Consider the following 27,191-nt stretch of genomic DNA (forward strand, 5'->3'; position numbering starts at 1 on the left):
GAGCAAGAGAAAGTGTGTGAGAGAGAGAGAGAGAGAGAGAGAGAGAGAGAGAGAGAGAGAGAGAGAGAGAGAGAGAGAGAGAGAGAGAGAGAGAGAGAGAGAGAGAGAGAGAGAGAGAGAGAGAGAGAAAATGAACTTGTAAATTCTTTTTTCATTCTTCTTCTGTACATTCAGTTCTGTACTGACAGAACTGAATGTAATTAAGACTATGTAAAACTCCTGTGTGTGTATGTAAAAACGTCTTTAGACTTTATATGAAGCGTTCAGAGACTGGACTTGAAAGAGTTAACATCGACACTTTCAGCCACTCCCTCGAGACTTGCTGGAAGGCATTAGCTTACCTGCACCTGGCAGGGAAGGTGCAGACCTGAGGTAGTCTGGGAACACACTGACAACTGGGCAGAAACACAGAAAAAGGGATTCACAACGGCCCTGGCTGTTGACCTACTGGAGTACTACTTTAAATCACTTTCCATTCTGAATGTCAGGTAAAAAAAAGAAAATCTGGATTTTTTGGTTGCGTTCGTAGTGTTTGTTGAGGTTCATAATGCACGTCAGTCTATGTGAGACGATCAGTTGAAAAATTGTTTTAGATTTTTGACCTGTTGATTATGAATCAACAGGCAAAAACGGCGTTAATGCATTCTAATCAAATTTTACAACCTACACTTCCATGAACCATTTAGCTTAGTCATGATTTAAGGAGAAGAGCACAATAATGTTTAGCAGTAGTACCTCTTGCAGTACCAAAATCAGTGATACGAGACCAATGAATTTCACAGATAATCCTGATTGAAATGCTTATCAGATAATGACAAGATAGCATGTTAATTCCTAATGGGCTAAAAAGAATCCATACTTCTCTGGGCAAGGTTGCCGTAAACAACTTCAGACTGCCACTTTGATCAATGTGTGATGAATTGGCAGGGTCATCACTGGATGTTCCAGTCAAAGGTCGGATGCTGATTGGCCAGTATGGGACAAAGTCATTCATTCAGAATCCATGGCCTCTCTTCTCTATCCAGACTCTCCATTTAGTAGCCCAGCCACACACAAAATTATATGTTTTGAGAAAATCTACAGACAGTTGTATTTTTGGTATGGAATGTGTGGATTCTGTCCATACTAACAAGAATGTCTGTGAGTGACTTGGTGGAATATGTGTCAGTTTCGTCCTGTGATGTCGTGTCAGTCATCTGTCAGGTTCTCGCTTCCTGCCCTGCGAGAACCACATTCCATGTCCACCTTCTTAGCCAGCCTGAGTGCTTCCTGTTTGGACAGTACAACGCACTCCATGTAATCACAGATGCGGTCGTGTTAATACATGGTTGAGACAAACTGTAGTCATCGGGGAAGCGGTGATATGGAGGGTCAAAAGGCTGTACCATCGGGAAGGGAATGCCAGTTTGACTATTTCTTGTCAGCTATGAATCATTAACGGGAGGTCACATGATAGAAAGTAAATAAGTCTTGACTATGTCCTGGTTAACAGAGCAAGCAGAAAGGCTATTGTCAGACATGAACGGTGGTTTATCACTCTCACCCCTGGGACAATAATATGCCAGGGCATATCAACTCAAACAGATAGGGTTGACTCAATGACCGGTCCAAACTTATGTAAGCTTGTTGTGCCTGAATATGGTGGTTCCTGAGATTGTCTCCATTCAGTTTGAAGAGCCAGCACTCTTTCAGTGTGACTGCTCGGCCCTTCTGCATATCTGAGGATTCCACCAACTTTTATCTTCTCACTGTTTTCCCACTCAGATGTTATCTGTAGAAAATGGGACCTGTTTCTGTGAAGTTGTATTTCCCCCCCTCCCTCCCCCGAGGTCTGTTTAGAAATGTGGCTTCTCTGCATGACCTCCAGGCATTGTGATAACTGTCAGAACCATAAAGGAGAACTTCTCAGGTGATACAAAATGAAACGTAGGAGTCGCAAGCCTTTTCTCTTTGATATCCTGCTCGCACGTCTCAAACACGACTTGGTTTGCAGTGGCAGCCTGGATGATCACAGATCGAGTCAAAAAACAGGAAGAGCCACCGAGCGTTTAGAGGACAGTGTAAGAACATCAAACTGCTATTATACCCCACCTTACACAGTCACAATGACGTGGGTGGTGTTGGGTAGCAGCTGTGTGGCATGTACTGTAGGCCCTGTCTTGTTTCTCTGTCGGCTGCCGGCTCTCTGAGGTGGTTGGGAGGGCGGGGGCTCACTAAGCCAGGCTGCTGCTAAGGGTGTGTCACAGGTTCTATTTGAATAACAAAACAATTATAGTGTGCTACCTAGAAGAGACTTTCGAGTGGGTTTCTGGTGTGTTCTGTTTGCGAGGTCATAGACGTCATACACAGCCTCTGTCCATACACTCCTCTGGACTAATACGTCTCACCATCTATCCTGGCTTGAAATACTGGTTTTCATGTCATGAAAAACTAGAGGTTGTTTGCTTTGAACAAGACTGTGTAGGCTAGCAGTCCTATATGACTAAATACGTGTGGGTTTTAAAGTAGGCTTATTTTTACATACACCTGAATTGTATCTGTGTGTGTGTGTGTGTGTGTATATCTTGGTTGAAGGAAGTCAAGAGTTGTACACAAACAACCCACTTGTTTGTTTAAGATGTAAACTTCATTGGTTCTTCACAAGAGGAAATGACAGTTGGATGAAACCCTCCACTAAGTAAAGGGTCTAGCATGTGTGTTTGTGTGTATTTGTGCGTGTGTGTGTGTGTACGTCTGACTTTGTATGTCTAACTCAGAAGGAAGTGTGTCTGCATTGGACTATTTCTGTGGGGAAGTCCTCTTCCAGAGCCAGACTTATCTGCAAATCTTTCCAAAGTTGTGCTTTGGATACGCAAACATGTTGCAGTTCCCCAATCTCTCATAATGTATTTGAAATGTAAGGTAAACACCCATCCTGTCGTGAAGGGGGAACTGATGCTTGGTCTGGTCTGAACATGGGATACTCCTGTTGTTCCCTGGGTAACTCACTTCTGCTTTTAAATCAAGTCTGAAAAGTGTCCCTCTGAACAGATCGAGCATTCTGCATCTGGCAGTACAGCTTGAATGTTTGGTGTTTTAGAAGGGACCATGAGTGACTTGATCCTCAGAGCTTTCTGTGGCTTCAGGTTGAAGCTGAGGAGCATTGTGCACATGCGCCAGGTACGTCCACTACTGCGGCTGTGTGTCCGTTTAATCACACGACAGGGAGTGCGGGATTTCTGAAATTAAACACGGCTGTGATTAACGGTTGTCATCTTGCCGTGCTGATATTCGTCAATAACGCACAACCTGGAGTGTGATGTCGCTTTTATTCAACGGTTCTACGAGTGCCGTTTATTAGCTAAAGCGACAGGATTTGGATTTATTTGGCCCTGCCAAAATAGTTCTGCAACTCTGACTGTTGCCAAGCAACACAAAAAAAATCCTATACAAAAGCAACAACTGATTGCAAATTTGTATAGGTTTAACTACATGTTACAGGAGGGTAGTTACTTTGTATCCTCTACATTTCCTCTACATGTTCATGTTGATTTTAGTTTGCCAAGTTTGCTACAGTATAACTTGAGATGGATAACGATCGTTAATGCAAGAAGGGTGAAACATGTAGTTAAAAGTTCCAGTGCTGCAATAGCCAATTATCAGCACTCGTAGAATGCCTCTTGTCCAATCAAATAACTTGGTTGGATCTAACTGTTGTTTAATAGCCTAGTTCAGTGTCATTCCCTCCTCACCTGCTGTTTTAGTGAAACACGACTTAGGTTTTCTGCTTTGCCTTATAGCTCGAGAATGCTGGCACAATTTCGTGGGGTTCGAAACGTCTGGGTCAAATGCGATTCATACTTGTTTGGCAACGAGTTGCGTGTTTCTCTCCAGCTCACTGCAGCGTGAGAAGGCCGTTGGCCACAGAGATATCTCCGTCCTCACTTAGTGAAAATGTCGAGGGTTTCAGGTTGGGATGTTTTGCTGCCGCTTACTTCCTCTCCCCAGAGACGCACTCCGCGCTTTGGAAAAGAGAAGAAGAGAAGAGAAGTGAGACAGGCCCACTTCTGCTGCAGACCGTCTGACACGGGAGCACTTTCCAGCACGGCTGCTCAACGACGGGCAGGCAGAGTTGGAAAATCCAGTTGTGTCTTTCGCGTTTTCTCTATTGTTCCTCCGCTGACGTCGTCAGAGGCCAGGGGAACGGTGAGACGGGCACTCTGTGGTGGATTTGGTGTTGGTGCCTCTCGCTGTCAAAGTGCTCTGGGAGAGATATTCGATTCAACGGTCTTTGTTGCCTAAGAGGCAGAGAGGTGCAGAGAGAGGCAAGAGTAGAGAGAGAGAGAGAGAGCAAGGGAGAGGGCAGGAAGGGTGAAGAGGGAAGAGAAGAAATAGGACTCTCTACCTCTGTCCTTTGTCCCGCCGATGATTCTCCCAGGGTTCCCTGAGGAGGTCGGGTTTCCCTGTCAGGGTTAATGGGCCCCTGGTGCCCCTGCAGAGTGGGAGGAGCTGTGGGCCAGAGTGGGCGGGGCTTTGGGTCCGAGTGGGCGGGGCTTTGGGTCCGAGGGATGGCTCGCCCAATAGGGCTGCCGGAGCCCAGGTACCAGCTGTCGTCTCCATTCTCTCTCACTCTCCATGGAACAAGGCCCATCTGTGGGACAGAGGCCGACACGAAGAACGACCGTTCCACTTTTGAAACATCGCCTCGTCATAGCGATCCTTTTTCTGGGGACCATTCAACCGTTCTCGTGTTTGCTGTTCGAATCCAGTTCAGCAAACTCCTTCTCTCCTCTGGCTCACCGGGTCTGCGCTTCCACCTGACTGCTATGTGACCCCCTCTCTTGTACAGGTGGAGAATGCTGACCCCAACACCGCTGTTTACGCCAACATCACCGACCTGAAGAAGAGCCTCCCACAACCTCCCCTCGTGCTGCCCGCCACCCCCATCCCCATCCCCGGCTCCGCCCCCTCCTCCTGCCTCTCCTCCCCTGGGGCAGCTAGCCCCGCCTCCTCCCAGGAGGGATGGCAGGTTCACACTGACCAGGACAGCGGGAAGGAGTTCTACCACCACCCAGCCACGGGGAAGACCTCCTGGGCCTCGCCCCTCAGCCCCCCAGCCCTCTCCTCCTCCGTGGAGATGGACCTCCCCAGGGACAGAGAGGTGCTGCTGGGTCCCTCCCCGGCCCTCTCCCCTGCCCCCTCCTCCGCATCCTCGCAGAGCTCCGGCTGGGAGCAGCTCCTGGACGAGACCTCAGGGAGACACTACTACTACAACCCCACTTCGGGAGCCACGTCCTGGGGTGTGCCCGAACCCACCACCCCCTCCTCTCCGGGCTCCGAGGCCGCAGCCGAGGACAGGAAGCCGTGCGAAGGGCCGGTAAGCTATTCGAGCAAACGGCAGTTACCGTCTGACGGCGCCTCGACGAGTTACAGAGGACCGACATATGTTCTCCCTTCACGTGTCAGGGAGTCAGATGGTTGAGCGGTGAGGGAGTCGGGCTAGTAATCAGAAGGTTGCCGGATCGATTCCCCGCTGTGCCAAAATGACGTTGTGTCCTTAGGCAAAGCACTTCACCTTACTTGCCTCGGGGGGAATGTCCCAGTACTTACTGTAAGTCGCTCTGGATAAGAGCGTCTGCTAAATGTAAATGATGATGAAATGATGACGTGACTCTACGTGCTGTCGCCTCCAGCCCCCTCTCCCGGAGGAAGACTACCCCACAGAGGTGACTGGAGGGCCGGTCAAGCCTCCCTCCGTCCACCCCAGAGATCCGGCGCCTGTTCCGGGCAGCCGTCCAGTCATCCCCCGGGCCAGCCTTGACGTGAGCGCCCCAACAGGCTGGACCCGCACCATTGAGCAGGATGGTAGGACCCTGTTCACCTGCGAACGCACCCAGGAGCAGGTGAGGACACGACGGACTGGAGTTGTTAGGATGTTTAGCTTGGAAATCGTATACAAAGGTTTTTGGGTTACGTCTCAACGATTTGCTTGGGTCGCGACCCTGTTGGGACGGCTGTGGCCCTTGATGCAGCATTGTAACTAGTGTGTGTGTGTGTGTGTTTGTGTGTGTCCAGTGGATCAGGTCGGAGGATGAGAAGGGAAAGACCTACTATTATCTGAGAGGTGGATCCAGGTCACAGTGGAACCTTCCAGAGGTACAAGCGTGTGTTGCAGATACTGTGGTGAAAGAACCAGAGAATGCATGGAGGATACAGAGAGAGAGAGAGACAGAGAGAGAGACAGAGAGAGAGACAGAGAGAGAGACAGAGAGAGCGAGAGAGCGAGACGGAGTGAGTCAGGCGAATGGGCCGAAAAACAAACGACGAATGACTGTTTTTTCCACAAACCCTCTTCGCCAGGAAACCCAGCCTCCGGTAAGAGGAGCGCCTGTCCCCACCCAGTGCCTAGCAGCCCCCAGCCAGCTCCGCCTGGGGAACGGACTGGAGCCAGACGTCCCGCTGCTCCACAAGAACTGGAGACACACCATCCTGGTGGGGCCCACCCAGTTTGGCCCTCCATACGAGGACACGGTGAGACACACGAGGGGCAGGGATGTCAGGGTGAGGGTTCGCTAGGATCGCACCGTTTGTCATGCGGGTGTTTTCTGGGCGCTTCAGTAACTACAATTGTGCGACGGATGCATGGGTGGGTCGCACTGAATCCGAATCGATTGTATGATTATAATGTCGTTGTCGAGCGGCTACACTGTAAATATATTGTATGTTTTGAATATTCAATAAAGAAAAGAAATAAATACATACAACATTAAAAAAATACAATTGTTAGCGGGGGTTTTGTACGACAGCCACACCAGGGTCTGTTTGTGAATATCCCAGTTTGTATCTGTTCAAACTGACCAATTGGACTGGGGACTGCTCTCAGGCAGACATATCTGGCCTTCAGAACCTCACTAATGCTCTTATGACGTGAAGTGATGTCACCCCCCCCCCCCCCCCCCCCCTTTTCCCCCGTCCATCCAGGCTGTGGAAACACCTGCCTCTTTGTCTTCCTCTCTAGAGGTCACACACTGTGTCCACATGGGAGGAACCACTGTGGGAAAGAGGGGGATTAAGAGGATACAATCACTCTGTGGGTTTGGAGTGGAGCTCTTGAACAGAGCTGCCTGAAAGTGAACTCAGTTTGCAGAGGAAGTTTTCTGAATGGTTTCCTTTGAACCTGTCCGGTAAAAAGAAGAATTAATCCACCTCGGGGTTGACCGTGGTCTATTTGAGGAATGAACTTACGTTATGCTTCGCTGTAAATGTACCACGGACTGACCCGTTTTCGTTTTCTTCGTCTCGTTTCAGAAGTTCTTCCCGACACACAAGCGGAACGCGTCGGACTTCAGCGACGCCAGCTCCGCGAGCTCTCCAGAGAACCCTGCAGCCGTACGTACTAGCAGAACCCGACACCGGGCCCCCCCTCGGGCCTCTCCGCGCCCCACCACACACATGACACAGAGCCCGCACGCCCCCGCCGCGTCCATCACACGGCCTTGACAATGACACCCTGCCGTGTTTTCCCTTCGCAAAAGGCCCACCCTCTGAAACCGCGGAGGAGACTGTCGTCGCGAGCCTCTGCCCCTCACCTCCACGTAGGTCCTGTGGGCGGGGGGGGCCTACTCGGTGCATTGTGGGTCGTGGGCCAGAGAGACCATGGCTCCAGGTGGTGTGTGGGAGCGCTTCTCATGGAACTAACATCCTGTGAGGAAGTCCGCTAAAAACGTTTGTCATGGACTTGCTACAGCAGTGTTGGGATTAGGGCGAACTACTCTCCTTGCTTCCTCCTAACAGCATGCTCAGCGTCAGAGATGGGTTGACGCCGTCATCTTGGTAGGAGTGGTCTTCGCATGGCTCTAGTAACATTAACGTCGCGGGCTGAAAATTCCACTAATTGTTGCGCGCTGATGAGACTCCCCCTAGTGGACACGGTTGATAAACAAAGGCCTTTGCTCCAACACGCACTGTCGAATACACCCGACTTTGGTTGTATTGTGTTGCGGTCAGACAACAGACCCTCTTAGATGTTCTAGATCTTGCCCTCGACACCAAGCTGAAGGTAATAACTAGGTAAGGTCAAAGGTTTGGGTTTGTTGTGGTGTTATCGGCAATCGATTCAGGAAAGTCAAACGTATTAGAACTCACTGAATCGGCAAGGCACATGCCCATGCATGTAGAACACACACTCACAGACCACACCCATGTTGATACCTGAGTCATATTTCAAGGCTTGCCTGGCCTAAGAGTCATAACTCAGGAATTCAAAGTGACCTGCAAGTCAGCCAAGAGGCCGTTCACGTTGCCGAGCCGAGTCGAGCGAAGGCAATGGACACGAACTCCTGTGCTTGGACGTTGCTTGCGATGTGGGTGTGTTTCCTTTACTGTAGCCTGTGGGACCCTGCGAGTAAATGGACCGGCATTTACATGGCGCTGTTCCTACCTCAACGCTACTCAAAAGCGCTCGGTCGGCATGACTTGAAATACGTGTCGTCGACTCGTTCCGACTGAGCTGAACTGTGCGTCTGTCGTGTTGCAGAGCCACCTGCTGGAGAAAGCAGGGATCCTGAACAAGACCAAAGTTGCAGACCACGGGAAAAGACTCAGGTTAGGATGACAGCTGAACGTCCACCTGGCCACCCAAGTGGATACGGCCGTCGGCCCAGCAAACGGTCATGTTCCCACGGTTCCTCCGTGGAGAGTTGTAGGCCTGAATCCTTCTCTCCCTTGTCTCTCCTCCAAAGGAAGAACTGGGGTCAGTCTTGGACTGTGCTGCATGGAGGAATCCTCACTTTCCACAGAGATCCCAAATCTGCCCCCACAAGCAACTCTGTAAGTACCCCCCCCCCCCCTCTCCTCACACACGGGAGACAATAGTGCATGAAGCGCTTTGAGTAGAAGAAGAGCAAATTGAAAATAAAAGGGAGATGAGACAAACCCATTCTTGCTAAGTTGAGTTGAGTTGTGTTATATTCCTCTGAGGGCTCGGTCTCTGACAGTTTCCTAACAGTGTTCGGGGTCGTCCTGTTTTTCCAGAACAAGTCCAACCAGATCGTGCCTGAGCACACGGTGGAGCTCCGTGGAGCCGGTCTGGCCTGGGCCTCCAAGGACAAGTCCAGCAAGAAGCACGTGGTGGAGGTACGAGGGCCCGGGGCCTTGAGAGGCCTGCTGGGGGGGTGGATGGCTGGGAGGTGGAGGGCTGGGGGGTGGAGGGCTGGGGGGTGGAGGGTGGAGGGCTGGGGGGTGGAGGGCTGGGGGGTGGAGGGCTGGGGGGTGGATGGCTGGGAAGTGGAGGGCTGGGGGGTGGATGGCTGGGAAGTGGAGGGCTGGGGGGTGGAGGGCTGGGGGGTGGAGGGTGGATGGCTGGGAGGTGGAGGGCTGGGGGGTGGAGGGCTGGGGGGTGGAGGGTGGAGGGCTGGGGGGTGGATGGCTGGGAAGTGGAGGGCTGGGGGGTGGAGGGCTGGGGGGTGGAGGGTGGATGGCTGGGAGGTGGAGGGCTGGGGGGTGGAGGGTGGAGGGCTGGGGGGTGGATGGCTGGGAGGTGGAGGGCTGGGGGGTGGAGGGATGGGGAGTGGAGGGTGGAGGACTGGGGTGTGGAGGGCTGGGGGGTGGAGGGTGGAGGGCTGGGGAGTGGAGGGTGGAGGGTGGAGGGCTGGGGGGTGGAGGGCTGGGGGGTGGAGGGCTGGGGTTGCAAAAGTGCAATCATTTGATTTGTTCATGTCACAGACACATCTCGGATTGTTACAGTGTGTGTCTGTGTGCTCGTGTTCCTTCTCCAGCTGAAGACACGTCACGGCTGTGAATACCTGGTCCAGTACGACACAGAGAGCATCATCTGGGACTGGTTCAAGGTCATCCAGGAGAGTATCCGACAGCTCAGGACCATCCCAGAGGCAGCGGACCACAAGCCCCAGAAGAAGGTCTGCTCACGACCCCACCTGCTGATCTCGGCAGGCTTTGGCTAGTCTGACTCAGCACCATGGCTTTTCTGACCAAGTTACAGATGAAGTCAAAGCTCCCTAACTCCTCCTCTCCCTACTTCCTCCTTCTCTTGCTCCTCCTCCTCTCTTCTTCCTCTTCCTCCTCCTCTCCCTCCTCCTCTTCCTCTTCCTCCTCCTCATTCTCCTCTTCCTCCTCCTACTTTTCCTCTTCCTCCACTCCTCCACCTCTTCCCGCTCCTCTTCGTCCTCCTCCACCCCTCCCCCCCCTCCTCTTCCTCCTCCTCCTCCTCCTCCCCAGGAGCAGGACCTTCTGTCGGAGGAGGAAGAGCCGGAACCCACGGAGAAGTCCCCTCAACCGGCTGACCGAGACGAAAAGGACAGGAAGCGGACCTGTACGTCTCCGCACCACAGCCACAAGATCGTGCACTCGACCTCGAAGCACCGATCCGTCACGGTCGTGTATGTATTTGACGTGACTCTAGTCCCCCGGAGCCGTAACGCCGCCTGTCTCCGCCTCTCTCTCTTCTCCTCACCCCTCCAGCCACCAAAGTAGGATCCGGCAGCCCTGCAGACTCGGAGCAGGGGCGCGTCCGGACCAAGCTGCGCAAGTTCCTGCAGAGGAGACCCACCCTGCAGTCCGTCAAGGAGAAGGGCTACATCATAGGTTCGTCCCAGAAGAGACGGTTCTGACGCGCCTCGCCCAGCCTTTGTTCTGTGGACGTTTCTCAGTGTCGTTATGCCGTCCTCATCAATGTGACGTGGATGGTCATGGTGGATTTGTTTCAGCCGATGGAACGCGTGTGTACAACTAAACGAAGGGGCCATATTCAGAAGGGTGTTCGGATGAAAAGATTTGATTTGCATTGTGGCGGTAGCTTTTTCGTGGTGAGAAATCTTTCAAGCTAACGCCCCATCCTGTCTGTCATCCTCCCAGATAGTGTGTTTGGCTGTCACCTGGACACCCTGTGTCACAGAGAGAACACAACCGTCCCCAAGTTTGTCGAGAAGTGCATCAAAGCGGTGGAGAGGAGAGGTACACACGCACGCACGCGCACGCACGTGTGATCGAGGATGTGATTTGGAGTGTAGAGGCGTGTTTGGAGGTCAGTGTTGTAGCGGAAGGTAACCGTGCGGAGCTGTCTCCCCCGCAGGTCTGGACATAGACGGGATCTACAGGGTGAGCGGGAACCTGGCTGTCATCCAGAGGCTTCGACACAAAGCAGATCACGGTACGGTGGAGCTCCGCTCTAGACTGGGTGTGTGTGTGTCTGTGTGGGGGGGGGTGGTTGATGCACTTTTACAGTTGTGACATCTTGCAAAGTCATCAACCTCCTCCCTTTTCTTCCTCCCACCTTCCGCTTGCTTTCCATTTCACGCGTTCGCTGCTCCGTCTGTCCCTGACCTCCTTCACCTTGTCTTATTCTCTCTCCCCCTCCCTCCCTCCCTCCCTCCCTCCCTCCCTCCCTCCCTCCCTCCCTCCCTCCCTCCCTCCCTCCCTCCCTCTCTCTCTCTCCCTCATCTGTTTCTCGGTTCCTGTCTCCTCCCTCTTCTTCTTCTTCTTCTCTCCCCTCTCCCTCCCCACCCCCCAGAGGAGGACTTGGACCTGGAGGACGGTCAGTGGGAGGAGATCCACGTGATCGCGGGCGCTCTCAAGCTGTTCCTCAGAGAGATGCCCGAGCCTCTCTTTCCCTACAACTTCTTCGACAGGTTCATCGCTGCCATCAGTAAGTGTGGGGCCCCACGTGGCTGAACCACGGTGCTCTCAGCCATAGATATATATAAAGGCTGGGATGTCTTACAGCGGAGTCTAGAATGTCCGCGCAGGGCGGCCATCTTGCTACGGTCAACTCGCTCACCCATAACATTGTTTTGGTGCTACATGAACTTTTTAAATAACCATAACTTGCTACATTTTCTACCAATTTTTAAACGGTTTGGTAAACTACTTATGAATAATTATATATTTTTTTATATAAGAATTTAAATAGAATAGAAGTATGCAGTGGCATAACAACATCCCTGATGTTGATAACAAACCAAATTGTGTAGTGTTATCACCTGTTGTAAGTTACGGTTCGGGGGATAGGGTGATCAAGTCAGGGATTAACACGTGTGTGGTCTTCATCCGGTAGAAATCTCTGACTATAAACAGAAGGTGTCGTACATGAAGGATCTGGTTCGGTCCCTTCCTCTGCCCAACCACGACACCATGGAGCACCTTTTCAAACACCTCCGCAAGTGAGTACTTCCTGTCAGCACGGGTCAAAGAGGAGATCGTATTTGGGTGGCCCTTTTCACAAGCAACTTCACACACCTCACGTACGCCCATAGAACTGCACCCAAACCAACCCACACCCTCAAGAACCACACTCAGAAACTGTAAACCAATGAAATCGATGTTTGTGCCGGTGATGACCTTAAGGTGAACGACGGCTCAACGCCCTCCTCTCTCCTTCTCCTCCTCTCTCCCTCTCCTCCTCTCCCTCCTCCTCTCTCCCTCCTCCTCTCCTCTCTCCCTCCCCTCCGCTCCCTCCTCCTCTCCTCCAGGGTCGCGGAGTACGGCGAGGTGAACCGGATGTCGGTCCAGAGCTTGGCCATCGTGTTCGGTCCCACGCTGCTCCGGCCCCAGACGGAGTCGGGCAACATCACCATCCACATGGTGTTCCAGAACCAGATCGTGGAGCTCATCCTCAACGAGTACGAGGTGGTCTTCGCCCCGAGTTGAGCTACCTCAACATGTACTGTCTGCCCCCTAAGACAAGCCCCAGTCTCTCAGCGTCAAACTTGCTTATACCTAAAAAGACTGAATAGGGGTAGCTAATCCACCCCCCACCCCCAGCCCCACCCCAAAATGATGATAAACAAACAAACAAACGTGGACTGCTCCTGTCAGGTACACGGGTTGCCAGGTATGATAACGGAGCGCGATATAACCTGCGCTGCAGCAATCCGGAACCTTCCAAGGTTAACTGTACAGATTCAACCTCAAGGATCTCCAAAAACATGTCTTTGGTACATAGCCTTCAAGAACACAACGAAGAGGGAAAGGAGGGATGAGGGAAGAGATGTTTACCTGACGAATAATCATGACTTTAAGTCCAATAAGGACAGATATCCACAACAGTAGAGTTTAACATAGAAAATGTGAGGTGTAACTCTGGAGAGTGCTTTGTGCTGTATGGATGGTGTACAAAGGCATGCCTCGACTAGTGTCTGTAGAGTGAATGAATTCCTGGTTAAATGTGTGTTTCTTTACAAATAATAAATTTAATTGAAGCTGGGTGGCTCCTGAATGTGACCTTGAACAACATACCACAATGCCTATAAATGGACCTGACCACCCAATGAGTTTGTCAATACATTGGAGAGCAAATCACATGCCACTAAGAATTATTTTCTTTATTTTTATGTTATGGATGGGGACTTGCCTATAAAGTTGTGTTATATCATTTGTCCATTGAAAAATACAGTGAATTTAGTAATAAATGAAAACCTCAATGAGTGTTGTCCAAGGCATCTGGAAGCACTGGACCAAACATATGAACTGTATTGTGATAGAGTATATAGCTGTACATTATGTCTATTTTATAGTGTTAATGTTAATACAGAACAAGAAGTACAATATGTCAAGGCATTTGCTAAATCATATTCTCTGTACATAAGAGGTCATTTTACTTTCTTTTAATATTCTGATAATAAAATAACTTAAATTTAATGCACAATTCATCTGTTTAATTCGATTAGTATAATTAAATCACATGTGTTATTTATCATAAAGGGTAGATATTTTATTACCTTCACAATTGTATTAAAAATAGGCTGTAATCTTTCATACTGTTTAGATTAGGATGCTTGCCAAATGCAGCATGAACACGAAACGGATTCTGCCAGTAATAAGCTACGTATTTTTTACAAGCAGCGTAGGAGGGTATAAGACGGTCCAAACAAGTGTAGGCCTATAAATACAAATAAGCATTCAGCGGTCGCCCTCCTTCGCAGTTCCTATCCTACTCCTCAAGTAAGTCATTCTGTACGATAGGTGGCAGTGATGCACCATTTGATTGAATACCGCGGCCGTTAAACACTAGCACAACAAACATGGCAGAAAAGGGTTCTGAAGGAGTTGGAGAGGTCGCCGCAAAAACGACATTGACAGAGGCTCAGAAACAACTGAATCGGAGGAGACAAGAGCTGGACTACTGGAAGAAAAATTCGGAGAGGATACGTGGTCGCAATCTCTTTACCGGACTTGCAATTGGAGCATTTGTGATCGGCATGTGTATCCTTCTTATGTGTCATAACTGCACTTCCGTGGCAAGGTTGCTAGCTTGTGTAGCTACTGTATTCTAGTCATGGAACACATTGTGACCAGTTTAATAAATCTATCCTTCTTTACTGCGTTCACCTGCTTGATAAAAGTTTCTTTTCTCAAGGTGCTTGTATTTGATAGCTAGTGCAATAGCTTTTCAAATAAATGTGGTCGCAGTTTATGTACTAGCTAGTTATAGCCTAGTTAGTTAGCTACGTCAACTTGAATGCAACCTCTGATTACTGTTAAGAGTTTGTAAATGCAACATAGCTACTGTTAGGTACGGAGACGGTTTCCGACAAAATAACCAGATTTGCAGATGTGGCTTGATTTTCACCATGTAGCTAAACTAGTGAACTAGCTATTGTCCTTAACCTCTCTCCTTACCCAGTCAGCTACACCATCCTGTCTGTGAAGCAAGAGAGGATCATGGAGGACATCGACGACGAGTCGAGAATCAACAGAATCAGAGGCCCCAGAACAGGGGCCAACTCTTAGGGAGTCAGCCAGTGGACAGGCAGTTAGCCAGTGGACAGTCACTTGATTTGGGACGGAAGCCTCTCTCACCTGCCTTGCTTTCTCATCACCCGTGTTGCGATGACCCCTTCTGGAGAAGCATACGGAACTGTCAAGCTGTTGCACTGGACAATAGCCCCTGGCGTGAGAATCAATGTGCTAAGGAGGCTTAAATTATGTTTATTTTCACATTCATGTGTTAGTTTTAGGGGGGTCTTCAACAATCATTGGATTAGCTTCAAATAACGTTTATATTACAGGGCTTGTGCTTGAGTGGGAGTATAGGTGAATATTTATTCAGTCATTAATGTGTATTAAATGATTTGTCTATATCACAGTTCCGTGTGAAAAGCTTCTTCGTTCTGCATCCAGTGTCACAGTAAGGACTGTGACCAGCACAAGCAATAAGACAGTTTCAGATATAATTATTTATTTTCAATATATACAAATTAAGATTTAAAGACAATCAAGCTTTGAAGGTATAAAACAATGTGGATGAAGGCACAAAGTCTGCATAGCAGTATGTCTCCTAGCAACACAACTGATGTCCGCATTTCTTTTATCGAAACAGATTCACACAGTCCTGTCAAGTTGGTTTCTTGCAAGAATACAACTGCACTTCAATGATTTATGCTTTCTAATATGTGCATAATTAAGGCAACTGGTTCAAATTCACAGTTTCAGTTTGATTAGTCTTGTCTGTCAGAAATCACTCAACAACATTAGAAATGCATAGGCAGTAATGATTTCAAAGGAAACAAGTGTTCTGTGCGGTACATCGATTGATAATTTGTCCTTCAATAATTGGTTATAAACCTACCCTCAGAAAAGTGCATTGTGTCAATCAATGTTTAGTTTTTTTTTTACAAAAAAAAGAAAAAAGTAAGAACAGTTTAGAAAGAAGCATCCACTGTACACCTCAGTGAAAGGCAGTGCTAGAATAGGCTTTAGATACACAGCTGAACAACACAATAAGGCTTGGAGTGTTTGCGGACACGATAAAGTGACAATGGCTTACACCAGAGGTCTTCAACCCTGGTCCTCAGGGACCCCCTGTCCTGCACGTTTGAGATGTTTCCCTGCTCCAACACACCTGATTCAAATGAATGGGTTGTTATGTAGTTAGGCAGAAGCCTGTTAACGACCATTCATTTGAATCAGGTGTGTTGGAGCAGGGAAACATCTAAAACGTGCAGGACAGGGGGTCCCTGAGGACCAGGGTTGAGAACCTCTGGCTAACACAGTTTGAGCGACACGGACGTGGATTGTCTCCGTCCATCGATGGTGCTCTTATCTGTTCTCAACACACGATATGTATTTGGTGAGGCTGAAAGCTGGAGCAACACAGAGGGAGGATGGGTCGAGGAGCTGTCTTGCATTCGACTACGTTACCAAAGACACACAAGGCAGTAAAACTGGAAGGACACACAAGGCATACTTTTGAGGGTTCAAAATAAAGGGGGGGGGTTCCAAGACACGCCGTTTAGTCTAGAGATGGAACCCTCATCATCATTAGTGCTTTGATTTGGAGGGGTCACACAATGTTGGAAAGTAGGGGTGAATATGAGATAGGCTACTCTAAAATTACTGTTCAGAATGCTCAAATTCCAAACAAACAAACACTGGGGTTCACAGCCTTCTACATCATGAAGAGTTTCCTGTACGAGATACTAGTATGGCTCTGTCTGTCTGGTGATGCGGTGAAGACAATCTCCCCTTCCGATCCATCACCCTCCATCTAACCCCCGGACCACCCCTGGTCTCCCCTGGTCTCCCCTTGGTCACCCATGGCACTGGGGGACTGTCCGTGGCCGACAGAACCAGCACCCGCTCCTTCAGGCCCCTCGGGAACAGCTTTGTCACTGGGGGAAGAGAGAGGGCAGGGGTCAGGAGACGACAGGAAGTGGTGGCCACGACAACCCTTTGTAACCATGGCTGTGAGGTAGCGGAGATCCGAGGGTGAACGCCAAGGTGAACTCGGTGGTAACGTGGCTCTGAGTTGTGGTCCGACACCTCCACCTCTCCAACCCTCTCCCCTCTCCAGGTTTTTTTATAATAAGCAGAGCTCTCATCGCTTACCAGCATTCACTGGTACTCCAGGAGTCAAAGAGCTGTGCAGATATGCAACGCCAGTGCCGGGGGACCGGACCGTCGTGGATCGTGAGGGGGGGGTGAGGCTTACCATCCGGCTGTAGTCCGGGGCGAAGGTCACTCCTTTCCCGGCCCTCTCCTGCGAACCGCTGCTGCTGCCGCTCACCGAGTTCTTCCTCATGATCCCTGGAAGACAGAGCACAGCTCCAGGTCAAGCAGGACCCCGTCAACGCAGGATACACCCAGACCACCTAAACGAGCCAGCAGGTGCCCGTGAGGTTGGGGTGTTGAGACTTAGGTTTACCAGCAGGGGGCAGCATGTCCAGTCTTTGCAGGCTGTTCCGGCGGGAGGGGGCGTAGCTGCCGCTCTTGGACAGGCGCCTCTGGCGGCTGCTCAGCATGGCGGCCGGCGACACGATGCCAAGGGGGGGCACCTTGCCCATCCTGCGATACAGCTCCTCAATCTCCCGCTTCTGGGTGTCCTGCAGGGTCTGCACCTCCGACAGGTGTCTGGGAGGGGGGGAGAGAGAGAGGGAGAGAGAGAGAGAGAGAGAGAAAGGGAGAGAGAGAGAGAGAGAGAGAGAGAGGGGGGGGGAGAGAGAGAGAGAGATACAAAAAGAGGGGTAGGGATAGAGAGAGAGAGGGGTGAGAGAGAGAGAGAGAGAGAGAGAGAGAGAGTGGGAGGGGGAGGGAGGGAAGAGAGGTGGAGGCAGGGAGAAAGACACGGTCAGGGAGAGAAAAACACAGGGAGAGATTGCCGCAATTTTTTTTTTACCATGAATGATCTCCACATAGCTTTCCAATGCCCTAGAGGACATCCCCCCCCCCTCCCTCCTCGCACACACACACACAAAACGACAGGGTAGCCCAAACGCCCAATCACCTCTCCCGGAGCTCCTGCAGCTCGTCCCACGTCTCCTCCTCCTCGCTCTCCGTGTCGTCGCTGCTAGCGTAGGAGGTGCTGCGCATGTAGCTCACCCAGGGCTGGTGGAGGTTGCTGCCACTGAACTGGGGGCTCCCCGCCGAGCCTTCCCACAGGCTGAGGCTGAGCTTCCGGCCGCCCCTCCGCCTCTCCCCTTCCTCCCCCTCCTCCCCCTCCTCCGCCCCCTCCCGCTCCTCCCGCTCCGGGAGTCTGGGACCTCCTGGCCGGCAGGGGGCGCTGCTGTGGTGCTCTGGGTTACTCGGAGGGCCGATTGGGGCCTGCCGGGGCGGGGACAGGGTCACCACGCTGCTCTCTGATTCGCCGCGCTCCACCGTGCTGCTGCCGTCCGATTCGCTGTCCTGCCGGGGAGGGGGAGGAGGGGCGTCCTGAGTGGGGGTGGGCGGGGTTAGCTGCGGTGGGGGCGTGTCTTGTTGGATTTGGGCGGGGCCAGGAGAGGCGGTGGGGATGTCTGGGCTGGGAGTCACCTGGAAACGACCCACCGTGACTACAGGCTTCCGCTCTGTTAGACCCAAGGAGAGGCGGAGAGACGGAAAGATAGTGTTTTTATGAAGGAGTGTCTTTAATATTGATGAGAAATCGACAAAAACTGCTTTCCGCTAATGCTACAAAGAGCCTAAGGGCTCCCAGGCCACTTATTTTAAACATAAATAAATAAATTGAATTCAGGGGAAGGTGTCAAATGCACCACTTGAGGCCACCACTAGATGGCGGTGTGGGCATGGCTGCTTCAGTTGTCCTACCCTCGGAGATTGGCGACAGTCTGGATTTTTGGGTGCTGGTCCCCGGGTCTGACAGGGTCGAAGGTGAGGACGTTCCAGGACTGGGCGAGGATACCTTCAGAAGCCAAACACAAAAACACGACGACAACAACAATCACATTGTCAGTCAGAGGCAACACATAGAAGAGAGGTAGTCTTTTGTGTCGACGCTTGACACAGGTGTGTCTGTCTGTCCTTTAGAGTACCGTTGCAGAACAGGTTTGAGACGGCAAGGCCACAATTAGCTGAGCCTTATGCCAAGACCTAAACCTGGGTGTGTGTGTGTGTGTGAGAGAGAGAGAGAGAGAGAGAGAGAGAGAGAGAGAGAGAGAGAGAGAGAGAGAGAGAGAGAGACAGTGTGTATATGTGTACATAGTGTCTGTGTACATAACGTCTTTCTCAAACAGGACAGGCGGTAGCTAAGGATGACATCACCTCTGGGTCACACGTCTGAGTGTGTCCTGGTGAACCCTTTGAACCTTGGCAACCTAGGATGTGACCTTTGGTCGTGTGTGACCTCAAGTATGTCTGTGTCTCACCGTGCTCTGTGGACTAGGTGGAGCAGAGGAGTCCGGGGAGGTACAGGAGGAGGAGGAGGAAGAGGAGGAGCCGTCTGCCCGCTCGTGGGGCCTTCCTCTGGGCCCGATGTCGGGAGACGTCTGGGGGCTGATCGTGGAGCCTGGAGGAGACAGACTGGAGCAGCTGGACACATCCGGTCTGGAGCCCGGAGCTGAGGCCAGCTCCTCCGCAACCACCCCACCAGCGGGGGGCGCCCCCGCACCCACTCCCACGTTCACCAACCCCTGGCTCCCGGCCTGCATCTGGGCTTGGGCATCAGCCAGCTGCTGGTACACGTCCAGGTACTGGCTGGCTGCAACCGGGGCCCCCTGGGGGTGGAGGTAGGAGCCGTCGGGCTGGATCATCCGGGGCTGGGGGGAGAACAGGGGGTGGCCGTAGGGACTGGGCTGGGGGTGGAAGGCCTGGGGTCCCCCGCCGGCCATGGTGGTGGGGGGCATGAAGGAGTGAGCCACGCTCATGGCCAGGGACAACACGTTAGCCAGGGAGAAGAGGGGCTGGTTGTGGGAGGACCACAGCCCTGGAGTCTGCTGTGGCAGGGGGGCGGCGGACAGGAGGTCGACCTCACCCCCTGCGGTCGGACCCTCTCCATCTCCCCCTGCCTGACTCGGCGAGGAGGCGGAGGAGGAGGGGGTGAGGGAGAGGGAGGGCGAGGGGGTGAGGGAGGAGGAGGGCGAGGGGGAGGCGGAGGAGAGGTTGGGGTTGCTGAGGAAGCGGGGGAGGCTCTGGGGGGCGAGGGAGGGAGGGGAAGAGGCGTGGGGGTGCTGGTGGGGGTAGGGGGAGTGGGTGCGGGGGGCGTGGGGAGGTGTGGGGTAAGGGGGGGGGCAGGTGGTTGACCGGAGGCAGGGCGTCGGGGTGGGAGTACTGGAGGTACTGGGAGGGTGGAGGGTTGTAGGTCTGGGAGGAACCTGGGACACAAGACCAGAGAGGGTTGGGTTAGAAATGCAGTCCACATGGAACATCGAAAAAGATCGCAAACGTGGCTTTGGCTGCTGCATGCTGATACTAGTCAACTCGTCCTGACCCACAGCTCCATATGGCCCTCACAGGGCACACAGTGATGACATCACAGGGCACACAGTGATGACATCACAGGTGTGTGCTGCGGCGCGTGAGGGGGGGTCATCCGCAGCCTCGGGCTTCCTAGAGTCACCAGCCCATGATGTCATTAGCCTCCTGGCTACACAGATACAGTCACACCAGGATACGGTGACACCAACACAGGCTTAGCTTACTTCCACTTCCTGTCTAAGGTTGACATCTTCTCGGACTGACTTGTCTTACAGTGGAACGTGTGCCCCGGGAGATTAGAGGCTCAATTTGTTAACACGGGAAGTCCAAAACACTGGTTTCCATGATACTGCACTGCAAAGACTATCTAACTATCTAAACTGAGTGTGATAATCTTGTTTTTAGATTTTAAAATCTAGTTTTTACATGTTTCTAGTATAAAAGGCTTATCTGGTGACTTAATTGAAGTGAACAACCTTATTTGTAGAAATCTTATCAAGGGGAAAAGGTCTCACTTTATTGGCAGCCAATGTACTTGTTTTAAGCATGAAAAATCAGGTACACCCAGTCCGCCTCCCAGAAGGTGTCGAGAGGAAATGTTGCAAGCACATTTGCGAGTGTGCGAGTGTGCACGTCAGTGAGCTCGTACGTGGTTGTGACAGGAGACTGGTGGTTGTCAACACCTGTTTGAAGAGAAGCGTGCAGCCGGTCTGGAGCGGTCAGTGGAAAGAGTTGCCCGGTAAAGTCAGTAAACATGTCGGACTCAAGCACCAGGCAGTCAGCTGAGCACACACACACACACACATACATACACACACACACACACACACATACCAGGACCCTGAGGTGAAGCCGGCTTGAGAGGGAGCTAGGAGGGATGGGGTGGGGGGTGGGGGAGGGGGGAGAGAGCGAGCACGAGGAAGGAAAAGTTGAGAGAGAGGTATTTCAGGATGAGCCCCCTTGAGATGAATCACCTCTTTTTAGAAGGGGCCCTACTTTTTGTTTTGGTGACTTTTATTTCTAAGGATTGTAGAGTGTGAGAGAGAAAGAGTGGAGGAGGGAGAGAAAGAACGAAAGTAGGGAGGTTGGGGGGGCATAGGTTGGGGCCTTGTTGGTGGTAGGAGGGAGGCTGGGGGGGGTAGGAGTGAGGCTGGGGCAGTTACCTGAGGGGGGGGTAGGAGTGAGGCTGGGGCAGTTACCTGAGGGGGAGTAGGAATGAGGCTGGGGCAGTTACCTGAGGAGGTGTGGAAGGACTGTGAGCGGAGGGCGCGAACAGGGGGCAGGGCCTCGGGGTCCAGGTAGAAGTCTCCTCCTGGTGAGGGGGAGGAGCCTCGGGTCACCTGACCAATATCGGCAGCTGCATAGTCTGAGGCAGAGAGACAAACACAGTAAGACCAGCAGCATGCAAGAAGACACGGACTGAACACACACACACGGACACGCGTCTCACCCGGTAGAGACGAGGAGGAGTGCGTTCGTGCTAGACTGTGAGTGGTGAGGTTGGGCTGTAAAACAGGGAAAAACAGATGAGTGTTCCACAGAAGTCACAACCACGGCCCAGCTCTTGGATCGATGAAGGACACCCTCTCACTACCCGCCAGAAAACAGGAGTTTCGAGGAGGAGTTTTTTTTTTTTTTTTTTTTTACATTTCACCATACTTATGAGGAAAAAAGGTAGTTGAACAAGAGCACACACACACACACACACTCCTCCACAAACACACACACACACTCCCTCACCTGTGAGCCAGAGAGCATGCCAACCCCACTGAGGTGGAGGGCGTTGACCGGCCCCAGGGGCTCCCCACACCTCATCAGAGCCTCCGCCCTGCGGATGATGTCACGCATGCGGTGGATGAAGCCCTCCTGCTCCGACGGCAGGATGAACTCATTAAACACCTGGAGGAGGAGCAGGATGAACTCATTAAACACCTGGAGGAGCAGGATGAACTCATTAAACACCTGGAGGAGCAGGATGAACTCATTAAACACCTGGAGGAGGAGCAGGATGAACTCATTAAACACCTGGAGGAGCAGGATGAACTCATTAAACACCTGGAGGAGCAGGATGAACTCATTAAAACACCTGGAGGAGGAGCAGGATGAACTCATTAAACACCTGGAGGAGCAGCAGGATGAACTCATTAAACACCTGGAGGAGGAGCAGGATGAACTCATTAAACACCTGGAGGAGCAGCAGGATGAACTCATTAAACACCTGGAGGAGGAGCAGGATGAACTCATTAAACACCTGGAGGAGCAGGATGAACTCATTAAACACCTGGAGGAGCAGGATGAACTCATTAAAACACCTGGAGGAGGAGCAGGATGAACTCATTAAACACCTGGAGGAGCAGGATGAACTCATTAAACACCTGGAGGAGCAGGATGAACTCATTAAACACCTGGAGGAGGAGCAGGATTAACTCATTAAACACCTGAAGGAGGAGCAGGATGAACTCATTAAACACCTGGAGGAGGAGCAGGATGAACTCATTAAACACCTGGAGGAGGAGCAGGATGAACTCATTAAACACCTGGAGGAGCAGGATGAACTCATTAAACACCTGGAGGAGCAGGATGAACTCATTAAAACACCTGGAGGAGGAGCAGGATGAACTCATTAAACACCTGGAGGAGGAGCAGGATGAACTCATTAAACACCTGGAGGAGCAGGATGAACTCATTAAACACCTGGAGGAGGAGCAGGATTAACTCATTAAACACCTGAAGGAGGAGCAGGATGAACTCATTAAACACCTGGAGGAGGAGCAGGATGAACTCATTAAACACCTGGAGGAGGAGCAGGATGAACTCATTAAACACCTGGAGGAGGAGCAGGATGAACTCATTAAACACCTGGAGGAGCAGGATGAACTCATAAAAACACCTGGAGGAGGAGCAGGATGAAGTCATTAAACACCTGGAGACACCAGAACAGGTCACAGAACAGGTCACAGAACAGGTCACCAAATGAACCCAGCGGTTCTCCAATGTTTCTGGCTTCAGAACCCCCTTTTCCTGATTTCTGAATGCAAGTACCCCCGACACCTGTATCATACTGTGTAAAAACACCAAGATATTTATGATTTAATCTTTTTTCCCCACTTTCTCTGCAGTTCTGCCTAATAACAACCTTTCATTTGAATCAGGTATGTTGGAAGAGGGAGACATCGAGAACATACAGGACAGTGAGCTCTGAGGTGAGACGTCTGACTGTGACCATCGTGATGTAGCTGTGGGACGCTTCCTCGTTTACGGGGCATGACCTATATGTGACCTATGTGGAGACAGAGCACTTTTGTTCCCCGACCAATGGTTGGTCTTCAATCCTGTCATGTGACAGTGACTACAGGTCACCGGGAGGTCATGAGGGAGGTCATCAGTGAGGAGGGGAGATCGGCAGCTCAGCAGTTCTAACACTCTGGGGTTACGTAACACACACACACACACACACACAGAGACAGACGGATAACTACCATGACAGCTGCAATGTCTTCAGGGTTGTCTCCGTCCAGGTCAAACTTAAAGGTCACCATCTTGCTGTTGTGTGTCTGAAGCTGGCATTCCACCACGCGATCAGCCTTGTCTGACAACTACAGGACACACACACACACACACATGGACACACACACACACACACGGACACACACACACATACGCCTGATTACAAGCATGACCCAAAAACGGAGAAAGACAGCAACTGTACAATATGTAGTCCTCAACTACCCATTTGGTGCCCTACTTAAGGAGACCAGTACCTAAAGATCTAAGGGTTTGGAGTAGAGATAAGGCAAAGAGACAACGTGAAGATCCAAAGATCTCCCAATATGTTCGTAGCAGAACCGTGACGGACTGACAGCCTGGCTCCAGAACACCCAGATCCGGAAGGTTCTGCCCAGACCGGATGGTTCCTTACCCCAGTGATCCGAAGGCGGGAGCGGGCTCTCCTCCTGAACAACTTGGCGCCTGTGCGCTTGCTGGCACCCTTGGCACTCCTCTCTGATTGGCCCTCGTTGCCGTCACTCAACCCGGACGTCACATCGGAAGCGTAGCTGAAGGGAGGTTCAGGAAGTGAGGTCACAAAGAGTGACATCACGCCACGTCATACTGAGGTGATACAGTGAAGGGTACTGAGGCCTGTTATATATGTTGGAAATCATCCTCTATTGCCTCTTCTTAGGCCAGATTGGAAATGAGGATCTTTGTATTGACCATGTGAAGTGCTATGACTCAGGGAGTCTCTCGTTTGAAACCAGTTTCCTTCTGGGCTCTGTCACACTACTGACCTTCAACATTTATTTACATTTACATTACATTTACATTTATTCATTTAGCAGACGCTTTTATCCAAAGCGACTTCCAAGAGAGAGCTTTACAAAGTGCATAGGTCACTGATAATAACAACAAGATATCCCCACAGCATTGCGGGTAGTCAAAAACAAGAAGTACATATTGTGAACAACCAAAAAATAGTGCTAAAGGGAAGAAACCATAAGAGCATGTAGTTAAACAAGTTAAATTACACAACATTAATCTCTAAGTGCAGGTGTAACTGTCGGAAAGCAATAAAAATAGGATTAACTAAAATAGAATACAACAGTTTAAACCAGCTACCACTAACCAACAAGAGCAACAGTCTAAGCAAGAGTCATTGTGATCCTTGAGGAAACTAGCGTTGGGTTCAGCAAACCATTCCTAAGTACCATTGTACTCCCGGAACAAGTGCGTCTTGAGCCTTCTCTTGAAGGTGGAGAGACAGTCCGTGTCTCTGATGGAGGTGAGGAGTTGATTCCACCACTGGGGGGCCAGGCAGGAGAAGAGCTTGTGCTGGGACCGGGCGGTCTTGAGAGGTGGGACCACCAGGCGGTTGTCTGAAGAAGACCGTAGGTGGCGGGTGGGGGTGTAAGGCTGCAGGAGAGACTTGATGTAGTCGGGCGCAGTCCCGTTCACTGCTCGGAAGGTCAGTACCAGGGTCTTGAATCTGATGCGGGCCGTTATGGGTAGCCAGTGGAGGGAGATGAGGAGCGGGGTAACGTGGGAGCGTCTGGGTAGATTGTAGACCAGGCGGGCCGCTGCGTTCTGAATCCTCTGAAGAGGGCGGGTTCCGCATGATGGGAGACCGGCGAGCAGCGAGTTGCAGTAGTCCAACTTGGAGAGGACAAGTGCTTGGACAAGCAGCTGGGTGGAGTTCAACCCACGTTATTAACCGTGATAGACGCAAACACACACGCACAAACACACACGCACTGTCTGACTGTTCGTATAATTACGCACTGGAAATGGGGTGTTTGCTAATTGTGTGTGTGTGTGGGTGGGAGAGGTTACGTGTGTGTGTGTGTGCGTGCGTGTGTGTGTGTCATACAGAAAGGGAAGTACCCTCCAGTAGAGCACTATAGTGCAGTCAAGTGACATCATAAATCAAAGCTTATATATACACTAACCTCCCCCAACACCCCCCCCCCCATCACACACACCCACAAACACAAACACACACACAAACACTTACCCGCACACACACACACAAACACACACACCTCCCTCTTGGGTTTTAATGGGTAGTTCAAGTGGAAATTGTTCCCATGTTCCCAAGGTGAAAAGGCCCCAGCAGATCCAGAGCTGACCCATAGCATTGACCCTCCTGTATTAGTAGACATTGGCATGCATTCCTACAGGGCTACACCACCACACCACGTCTGGGTTACCTGTCCACCGGCGAGGAGAAACCACTGGCGGATCCAGACTGGAGCCGCTCGGCGTTGTGGGACACGGCGATGCTCTGGGGGGGGGGGGGGGAGGAGAGGAGCAGGCACAGGGTTGCTATTAGAATAGTCTGCTGAGGTAGGCAGCTAAATTTACCCAGCCATGGATCTAGTGTGGAGGGCTGTCTTGGTCCCTGGGGCCTGGTCACCCCAGTTACCTGGCACTCAGGTCCCGAGCTGTTGACTCGGTTCTTTAATCAGCGCAACCGGATTGTTCCACCAGGGAAAGCTCTGTCATGCTGGTATAGCATTACTGGGGTCATGTGACCACCAAGGTCACTTCCTGGAGTTTGACAATCGAACCGTACAGATTCTCTCAATACATTCTGGATTTAGATTTCCTTCTGTTCCTGGCTAAACGTCGTTCTGGCTAGCAAATGGATAAGCAAGGATTTTAGCTCCTCCCTCTTCTGACCTCATGCCCCTGCCTTCCTATGAGGTACTTACCGTGGGGAAGCACAGAGCAGGGATTGGTGGAGCCGCTGGGGGCAGGGCCTCAATGGGCGGAGTTTCGAGGCGAGGAGCTTCAACGGTTGGTGGGACGGCGGCGGGGAGGGCGGAGGGGGCGTGGCTTCCGGGAAGGGGTGGGGCTCCTCCTGCCTCCTGTAGACCTGAGGAGCTCAGGTAGCCGTCTGTCTCACAGTCCGCTGTTATGGCAACAAGAAACAGATAGGGGTGGGGGGGGATGGTGGAGAGAGGGAGGCAGGCTTAAGAGGGGGAGGATGAAGGATAAAGCAGGCAGTGGGCCCGGACCACTCTCAGGGGTAACCACGGTAACCACAACAAATAGCAGGGATTAGCCTGCTTTAGCGTCACATGAGGACAGCACTGCTGCAGCTATCAGATCCCAACCCACATGCGACCCAGCCAACTCATTCTGTTACCTTCCAAATATAAACACACTGACACACACACACAACTTTAAAGGGCATGGGTATGCAAGCTACGCATGTACACAACATGTTTATGGTTGAACCTGCGTGACATGAGAGGTGCAGGTTCTGTATGTGCTCTGAGAATGCAGGCCGAGCTTGTTTCAATCCGCCATCTGTCCAATCAGTGCAGTGTAAGGTGTTCGACGTCTGGGTCTACCATATCAGCTGGTTATCCACTGTGCACTGTGTGGAACCTCGTCTTCAGACTTTGATCACCAGCTGTCTGTGTGTTATCATAGGGTGGGCTCACACTAAGCTAACGCAACGGCACAGGTATTTCCTTTGCAATATGAACACGGAAAATCTATTTCGGTCTCCTTCCCTCTCCCTCTAATCCACTGTTTCTCCCCTCCTCTGCTCTACTATAACTGTC

The 27,191-nt window shown here is 51.5% G+C and overlaps 3 protein-coding genes across 3 annotated transcripts in view; 2 read left to right on the forward strand and 1 right to left on the reverse strand.

Annotated features, from left to right (window-relative positions):
- The first annotated feature begins 2,543 nt into the window (after window positions 1-2,543).
- On the forward strand, window positions 2,544-13,197 carry LOC124479597 (rho GTPase-activating protein 27-like). Its single transcript, XM_047038406.1, has 18 exons — window positions 2,544-3,159; window positions 4,829-5,356; window positions 5,673-5,882; window positions 6,055-6,135; window positions 6,340-6,510; window positions 7,288-7,368; window positions 7,515-7,574; window positions 8,516-8,583; window positions 8,721-8,808; window positions 9,013-9,114; window positions 9,756-9,896; window positions 10,216-10,309; window positions 10,459-10,581; window positions 10,852-10,950; window positions 11,069-11,146; window positions 11,507-11,641; window positions 12,050-12,155; window positions 12,465-13,197. The coding sequence occupies exons 1-18, from the start codon at window positions 3,064-3,066 to the stop codon at window positions 12,640-12,642; spliced, it is 2,439 nt and encodes an 812-aa protein (XP_046894362.1). The 5' UTR covers window positions 2,544-3,063; the 3' UTR covers window positions 12,643-13,197.
- Window positions 13,198-13,916: 719 nt separating this feature from the next.
- LOC124479698 (cytochrome c oxidase assembly factor 3 homolog, mitochondrial-like) lies at window positions 13,917-15,079 on the forward strand. The gene is made up of 2 exons (XM_047038559.1): window positions 13,917-14,196; window positions 14,618-15,079. Exons 1-2 carry the CDS (start codon window positions 14,016-14,018, stop codon window positions 14,722-14,724), a joined length of 288 nt encoding a protein of 95 aa, XP_046894515.1. The 5' UTR covers window positions 13,917-14,015; the 3' UTR covers window positions 14,725-15,079.
- An 819-nt stretch (window positions 15,080-15,898) lies between these two features.
- wnk4b (WNK lysine deficient protein kinase 4b) overlaps window positions 15,899-27,191 on the reverse strand; it is a 46,127-nt gene continuing 34,834 nt past the window's right edge. Inside the window, exons 8-21 of the mRNA XM_047038287.1 lie at window positions 26,331-26,530; window positions 25,827-25,900; window positions 24,041-24,176; window positions 23,601-23,717; window positions 21,862-22,020; window positions 21,572-21,626; window positions 21,356-21,487; window positions 19,852-20,018; window positions 19,074-19,766; window positions 18,517-18,610; window positions 17,717-18,275; window positions 17,138-17,343; window positions 16,925-17,019; window positions 15,899-16,604 (exon numbers count right to left, since the gene is read on the reverse strand). Coding sequence (XP_046894243.1) covers window positions 16,602-16,604; window positions 16,925-17,019; window positions 17,138-17,343; window positions 17,717-18,275; window positions 18,517-18,610; window positions 19,074-19,766; window positions 19,852-20,018; window positions 21,356-21,487; window positions 21,572-21,626; window positions 21,862-22,020; window positions 23,601-23,717; window positions 24,041-24,176; window positions 25,827-25,900; window positions 26,331-26,530 — 2,690 coding nt within the window. The 3' untranslated portion in view covers window positions 15,899-16,601. The remainder of the gene's footprint in view (window positions 16,605-16,924; window positions 17,020-17,137; window positions 17,344-17,716; window positions 18,276-18,516; window positions 18,611-19,073; window positions 19,767-19,851; window positions 20,019-21,355; window positions 21,488-21,571; window positions 21,627-21,861; window positions 22,021-23,600; window positions 23,718-24,040; window positions 24,177-25,826; window positions 25,901-26,330; window positions 26,531-27,191) is intronic.

The sequence above is a fragment of the Hypomesus transpacificus genome, chromosome 17, assembly GCF_021917145.1.
Source record: "Hypomesus transpacificus isolate Combined female chromosome 17, fHypTra1, whole genome shotgun sequence".
NCBI lineage: Eukaryota > Metazoa > Chordata > Actinopteri > Osmeriformes > Osmeridae > Hypomesus > Hypomesus transpacificus.

Excerpts from the sequence above, each read along its gene's own strand:
- LOC124479597 (XM_047038406.1), top strand. The coding sequence starts at position 3,064 with ATGTTTGGTGTTTTAGAAGGGACCATGAGTGACTTGATCCTCAGAGCT. Across the intron at positions 5,883-6,054 it reads GCGAACGCACCCAGGAGCAG|TGGATCAGGTCGGAGGATGA; the intron begins GTGAGGACACGA and ends GTGTGTGTCCAG. Across the intron at positions 8,809-9,012 it reads CTGCCCCCACAAGCAACTCT|AACAAGTCCAACCAGATCGT; the intron begins GTAAGTACCCCC and ends CTGTTTTTCCAG.
- LOC124479698 (XM_047038559.1), top strand. The coding sequence starts at position 14,016 with ATGGCAGAAAAGGGTTCTGAAGGAGTTGGAGAGGTCGCCGCAAAAACG. Across the intron at positions 14,197-14,617 it reads AGCATTTGTGATCGGCATGT|TCAGCTACACCATCCTGTCT; the intron begins GTATCCTTCTTA and ends CTCCTTACCCAG.